Below are 7,089 nucleotides of genomic sequence, written 5' to 3' on the forward strand. Positions count from 1 at the left end.
GGCCCAGCCGCTCCGCAGCATGCGGGATCCCCCCAGACCGGGGCGCGAACCCGGTTCCCCTGCATCGGCAGGCGGACGCGCAACCACTGCGCCACCAGGGAAGCCCCCAAAATAAGTTTTTAAAAAAGAAAAAGAATCAAAAGACTAATTTTTAAAGAAGGTTGAGGATTTTTCATGTGTATAAGCCATTTGTAATCCTTTTACTATCAACTACCAGTTCATATCTTACTACCCATTTTCTCTTGGATTGTTGGTCTTTTCTTATTGCTTTGTGAGAGTTCTCTCTACACCACGGAAATTGGTCTTTTGTCAGGGGCTGAAAGTATTTTTCCCGGTCTGTCTCATGTCTTGCCTTTGCTTATAGTATTGTTTGTTTGTTTTGCTTTTGAACTTGTCATCTTTCTTTTCTTTTTTTTTTTAATAGTATTGTTTTGCCATTCTAAAATGGTCAAATCAGTAAATCATTTCCTTTCTGGCTATTAAAAACGTATATTTCTATTTGTAGTATCTCTATCATATTTAAGTATTTGCCTTCTTACATCAAATTCTGAACATTCAGTTATCCCAAAATTCCCATTTTCAATAACAAACTATTTTATCCCATTTATGAAAGATTAAATAAGTGAATATGTGTACGTGGAGCTTTTCTGAACAGTGTTCCTAAAAAATGTCAATAATTATAATCTCTGGGAGGTGAGATTTCACACAATTTTTACTTTCTTTATAATTTTTATCTTGTGTAATTTCTCACAAAGAACGCTATTAAATAGTTTTTTGAAATAGCGCTTTTTTGTTTTAATTAGCTAGCAGTATTAGATATTGGGTAACTGAATACTAATTAATTTTTAGGTAACACCAACTAACATTTGAAAATCCCATTTACACTTGCAGATTACTTGTGTGTACACTATTCACTTGATTTTCATAATCCTTTCAGGCAGATAAAAATCCTTTCCCCTCTATGTGTATATGTGTGTGTGTTAAACTGTCTTTCTAACCCTTTAATAGGCATCCTTGACAAAAAGCTGAACAAACTGTGATGTGCCCTTGTCTGCCCTGGCACAGATAGAGGCAGCAGCAGCCCCTCAGCTGCCTGGGGAGGGAAAGAAGAAAAAGATGGAGCCAGTACCTTCCCAGAAGCCTCTGTCCCTTCTTCCTTTTTGCCTTTCTTTCTTCCACTTCCCCTGGTTGTTTATGAACTGAGCCATCACCTGTGGTAACTACGCCTGGGCAGGCCCCTCCTGAAGTAGCAGTGGGCTCCACCCTAGGACGGCTGCAGCTGGATGGTCCACCTAAGCCAACATGCTTAAGGTCAAACCTGGAACTTCAAAGCAGAGGGAATTCTAAATGTAAACCTCCTTTCCCACACCCTGGTATTCTTGTCGTCCCCTCAAGAGGCATATATCCTCAAATCTTCACACATGGGACTTGTCATTAAATCTTCAAGCGGTTTTGGTTCTAAACCGAAAAGATGAGGACTTACAAGTTCACATAACTCCTTCCCCACCTTTGGTGTAAGAGTAAAAATAAAGGAAAAGAAAATGAGGAAGGATATAAATGACCTAGGTAAAAAGGTTTTCAAAATTTAGGATGATAAGTCATCCTTTTATAGCTTAAACAAACTCAGAATTAGGTTTTAAAAAATTATAAGGTCAAAGAACAATTTTAACGTTACAACAGGATCCTCAGCATGCTGAAAATAATTTTTTTCTGAAGGGGTTTAGGGATTCAGGTTGACATTACATAAAAGTGAACAGATTTTCCAATCTATAGTGTTGAAAACTACTATATTTAAGATAATATCCTAATTATTTTTAAGAAAAGCAGTCATGAATTAAGGATTTGAATGTCAAAGATGAATTTAAATAAAATTTCAGGCATCTAATCGTCTCCTGAGTTAGAAAAGCTTATTTTCCCTTCAAGATGCTTATTAACAACAAAGGGAAAAACAGTATCTTGACAGTGGAGAAATCTCAGAGATACCACCTTATCCAAGACCTGAAATCAAAGTTAATTTCACCAGTAATAGGACAAAGATATATCATTTGCTACCTAATAGATGCAATGAGAAGAACACAGTATCATTTCTGTGATATTTCTGCCAAAAATGCAAAACCTGAATCAAATCATGAGAAAACATCAGTCAAACCCAAACTTAGGAATATTCTACAGAATAACTGAACTGTACTTTAAAAAAATTAAAGTCGTAAAAGAAAGACTGAAGAATGTTTCTAGATTAAAGATTAAGCAGCCATGGCAGCTAAATGCAATGTGTAATCCTGGATTAAAAAATATTTTTTTCTTTTTTCCTTTTAAAATTTTTGCTACAAAGGAAATGAGTGTGACAAATGGTGAGATTTGGTTATGGTCTATATAGATTAGGTAGAAGTATCGTGTCAGTGTTAATTTCCTCAGCTTGATAATTGTACTGTGGTTTTAAAGTCCTTGTTTTTAGGAAATATACACTTAAATTTTCAATGCTAAAGGGGCATCATGGCTGCATTTGAGAGTATGAGTATATATATATATACACACACACACATAAACATTCATACACATGAAGAGAGTATGATAAAGCAAAAGTGGTAAAATGTTACATTTGACGAATCTGTGTGAAGGATATATAAAAATTCTTTGTTCTATTTTTGCAACTTTTCTCTAAGTCTGAAATAGATTCAAAATAAAACAAAAATGAAAAAGAAATAGGTTTGCTTCTTCCGGGGCCACACTGTCTTTTTCCTGCCTGCTCTGGGCTTCAGCACTAAAGAGTTACTATGGGAGTGGGGGAAAACACTCTGGGCAAACCTGAAGAACTCAGCTCTCTGTCCCTAGTTTCAGTCATATCCTATTTCTATGGAGTTCAGATGTAAAAATATATGTAAGAGGACTTCCCTGGTGGCGCAGTGGTTAAGAATGTGCCTGCCAATGCAGGGGACACGGGTTCGAACCCTGGTCTGGGAAGATCCCACATGCTGCAGAGCAACTAAGCCCGTGCACCATAACTACTGAGCCTGAGTTCTAGAGCCCCCGAGCCACAACTACTGAGTCCGCATGCCACAACTACTGAGCCCGTGAACCACAACTACTGAGCCCATGCGCCACAACTACTGAAGCCTGCACGCCTGGAGCCCATGCTCTGCAACAAGAGAAGCCACCACAGTGAGAACCCACCGCAACGAAGAGTAGCCCCAGCTCACCGCAACTAGAGAAAGCTCGCGCGCAGCAACGAAGACCCAACACAGCCATAAATAAACAAATAAATAAATTTATTTTAAAAAAAACATGTAAGAAGCAGCTGTCGAAGGTATCAAAAGTTTGAAGAAAATGTACTTACCACTTTTTTTAATCTCCAAATTAACTTATTACGTTAATAAAAGGGTTCACATAGAAGGTCATAAATCAATCCTTCTTACCTTCTCACTATGAAGCAGAGCATGCATGGCAGCCTCCCTACAGAGTGCAGTCAGGTCTGCACCAACATAGCCAACTGTCATTTCTGCAAGGAGGCTCAAATTGACTTGACTGGAGATGGGCATCTTTGAGGTAATCACTTGTAGAATCGCCTTTCTTTGTCTAAGTGTGGGAGTTCCAATGACAACCTATGTGCAAAGCAAGGAAAGAAAAAGTTCACAGCTTAAAATATTATTTTTTTAATCCTCACAAACATGTATGATAATTTAGCGAACAAATTTGGAACTATTACTGTGTACTCTTAAGCATACCTTAGATTCTGAATACATGAAAATCCTTATCTTCCAGAGGAGTAACACTGGCTAGAAAGTTGCACAGTTAAAATTACATATGGAGCTTATTCAGGAGACAGGTACTACATGGTGTGAGGAAGAAATCCACTCAAGTTCTAAACACATTACGCTAAAGTGGGCAATTATCACCTGTCTCTTTAGAAACCTACCACAAAGTTCAAATATCATGTAAATAATCACTATTCAAACTATTTAGTAGAAATCAAGAATCAATTTAGGACTGAAGTTTATAAAATAGGACAGCTTTGAATATTCACCCTTCCTGGCAACTCAGGGAGCAATTGTGGGATAGGAGGCTGGCGTTCGGACAAGGAATTAATAAATCTAGAAGAGTTAAATGTCTGCTCTGATTTAGTCCTTCCCTGCCTTCCCCCTTATTTCAATACATTTGTTTCTTCAAGCTGTCCTACTTTAAATTCTCATTCCAGATCTGTAAGAGTTTAATATGCTTGTAGCAGTCCTAGTTCCCTTAAAAACTAACACTACCGAGTATGGTACTCCTCATTCTCAGGACCTGCACAACTCATCCCTAACGGCCCCCTTGCTTCTCAGAACAATTTGACTCTGGAGGCAGAAAGGGTCCTGGCTCGCAGATCATTTGTAGACCAGAGAATGGGTTCTCTGCTTTACAGAGCCCCACTCCAGCTTCACTGACTTCCAAACCTAAGTGGCAAACGCCTCGGGGCAGCCAACCAGGGCCAGAAGAGGCCGGGGTTCCAGGGGCAATGGGCTAGCTGGCTGAGCCTACTTACCTCTCGGTCGAATCTCCCAGGTCTGCGCAGCGCTGGGTCTAGCGCGTCCGGCCGGTTGGTGGATCCCACAACCACCACCTCCCGGCCCCCACTGATGCCGTCTAACAGCGTCAACACCTGGGCCACCACGCGGCTCTCGGGGGCTTGGTGTGCGCCGTCCCGCCGGGGACACAGGGCGTCCACCTCGTCCAGGAAAAGAAGGGTGGGCCTGCGGCTGGCCAGCTCCCGGGCGCGCTGGAAGACCCGCCGCACGTTCTCCTCGGTCTCCCCGGGCCGGGAGCCCTGCAGCGTGGGGGAACTCACGGCCAGCAGCTCCGCGCCCGCCTTTCGGGCCACGGCCCGCACTAGCTGGGTCTTGCCCACTCCGGGGGGGCCGGCCAGGAGCACCCCGCGTGGCACTTCTAGCCCCAGCGAGGCCAAGGCGCGGGGGTAGCGGAGAGGCAGGTGGAGGAGCTCCCGCAGCGAGTCGGCCGCCTCGGAAAGGCCCCCCAGGAGCACCTCGGGCTGCGGCTCCGCTTCCGACGGAGGTAGCCCGCTCAGACTGATGTGGGTGCGAGGGGTGACCAGCCCGGCCGGATTCGGGTTGGGTGCCCCGCTGACGATGTGCAGGGCGGCCACCGGGCCGGGAGCGCCCGGAGGTGCGGCCACCACGTGGCCCAGAGAGACCGGACGGTTCCTCAGCAGCTCCTGCGCCGCCTCCAGCACCGCGGCTGGATTTGGGGCACCCGGCACGCCCGCCAGCTCCCGCAACACCGGCCACACGGCAAGGAGCCGAAGGGGCGGGCAGGGCACTAACCGGAGTCGGCTCAGGTTGAGACTCCCCCGGGACCCCGGCGCCCGGACTACCGCCCCCGGGCTCGCGCACTGCGGATCCAGTTGCACAAAGCCGTCCGCGCCATCCCGCCGCGGCCAGGCGGTGCAGAGGCAGGAGCCGCCGTCAGGCAGCGAGATCTCCACCGCCGAGCCCAGGTGCGCGCCTAAGGCGCGGAGGGCCGCCGGGCCCAGGCGACAGCGTTGGGTGCCCCGGTCCCTAGCGTCTACGGGTAGCAGCTTTAAGAGCGGCCCTTCTGGAAAGGGACCTGAGTCCGGAGCCATTGCTCACGGAAGACGCAAAGCCCAGGAAAGTGGGGTAGGAATTCCACCCGGGCCAGAAAGACCGGTACACAGAGTTCCTCTGCCGGAAGCACGTGATGCGCATGCGCCAGGGATCTGTTGCCGATCCCTTACATGAGGCAGAAAGGACCAATCGGAAAGTTAGACGAAGTTAAACAACGCTCGGACCCTCGGGGCTAGTTTGCTGTGGTGCTGGGTTTGATGAACTCCAGTCGTCCTTTCCATAGCTTTACGGACAAGGCCTTCGTCACGGGTGTCTGGGAGGCAGCGTAAGCTACCTTCACTAGGTCATTAAGCATGTACCTTGGTGGTTTGGGGAGTCGCCACATAGCATTCTCTTTCCCTGGCTCCCGGACTCGAGCATCACCATCTGCGCTTTTGGAGTATCAGCCTAGAGACTTTGCTATTTTGTGAAAAAACCTCGACAGTCCTCAGGGGCACAGTATTTTGGAGTGCTCTGGTGCTAATGTCTTAGGTGACTTGGAGTGGATGAGAAATACAGCCTTGGCACCTTCGATAACCTGGGTTCCAACCTGTTTGTAAAGTCTATGCATGTCCTTCGTATACAAAAGCACCAGCCGAGCAAAAGAGAATCACAGTGTAGCATTCTAAATCCCTTGAAGAAGGGAAAGAAGGAAAACCAGGCCATCTGACGTAGTTGTGGCACACCAGTACATTCTGTTCATATTCCTGACTTCTCCTTTGAATGTTCTTTGACAACAACTTAATCATAACCTCTTCTGTTCATGTGATTAAGTCCTTATTGTCTATCTGGGGCACAACAGTACTAAGTCCTGTATTAGAGGCAATGCCTGTCTACATTATTAAGACCTCCACGTAATATTCTCTTTCCACCTCTCCTCTCCCCTCCCCACCGGGAATTACTCTTTCCTCCTATCCTTTTAAATTCTGCTCATCAAAAAGAGCTACAGATATTCAAAGTCAAGATAATATGCCTTGTTTTTTATCCTACTCACATCTTTCTACCTCTGTTTTTCCCACTTTCACTGAAACCCAAATTTATGTGATTACAAAATTGAGATTGCAGATGGAATGCTTAAGTCACTGGGGTTTGAGTGCTTTCTCTTCCTACTTATGCAAATAATCAGCTGCAGACTCTATAGTGATCTCTTCTCAATGGAAAGTACTGTCAGATCTGGGATCTTATGACTAATGCCCATTCCTGGCCTCACTCTATCCAAACCTCAGGGCAGACACTATGACTAACTTCTGGAGTCCACAGTCACTTATCAGATCTCTGCTGTATGTTTCCAACTACTGTGCTGGAACCACTTAAAAGGAACTAGAAAATAGCATACTAAGAGGAGGTCCTGAAATGAGTAAATCACCCATTACATCCTGTTTGCTTCTTTCTCTTAATCGTATTGCCTTCTATTCTCTTTGGAGAACAAAGACTCTAAACTCAGACTTTTCAAGAACAGCTTTGTATTTTCTGAAAT

At 45.2% G+C, this 7,089-nt stretch overlaps 1 protein-coding gene across 2 annotated transcripts in view; it reads right to left on the reverse strand.

Annotated features, from left to right (window-relative positions):
* Positions 1–6,128, reverse strand: part of AFG2B (AFG2 AAA ATPase homolog B) — a 16,949-nt gene extending 10,821 nt beyond the window's left edge. Inside the window, exons 1-2 of one of the 2 annotated variants that reach the window (XM_007116722.4) lie at positions 4,517–6,099; positions 3,414–3,599 (exon numbers count right to left, since the gene is read on the reverse strand). In XM_007116722.4, the coding sequence (XP_007116784.1) occupies positions 3,414–3,599; positions 4,517–5,611 (1,281 nt within the window). In that variant the 5' untranslated portion in view covers positions 5,612–6,099. Of the gene's footprint in view, positions 1–3,413; positions 3,600–4,516 lie in introns of both variants that reach the window. The other variant, XM_007116723.4, reaches the window with a different exon arrangement.
* Positions 6,129–7,089: the final 961 nt, after the last annotated feature.

The sequence above is a fragment of the Physeter macrocephalus genome, chromosome 11 (assembly GCF_002837175.3).
Source record: "Physeter macrocephalus isolate SW-GA chromosome 11, ASM283717v5, whole genome shotgun sequence".
Taxonomy (NCBI): Eukaryota; Metazoa; Chordata; class Mammalia; order Artiodactyla; family Physeteridae; genus Physeter; species Physeter macrocephalus.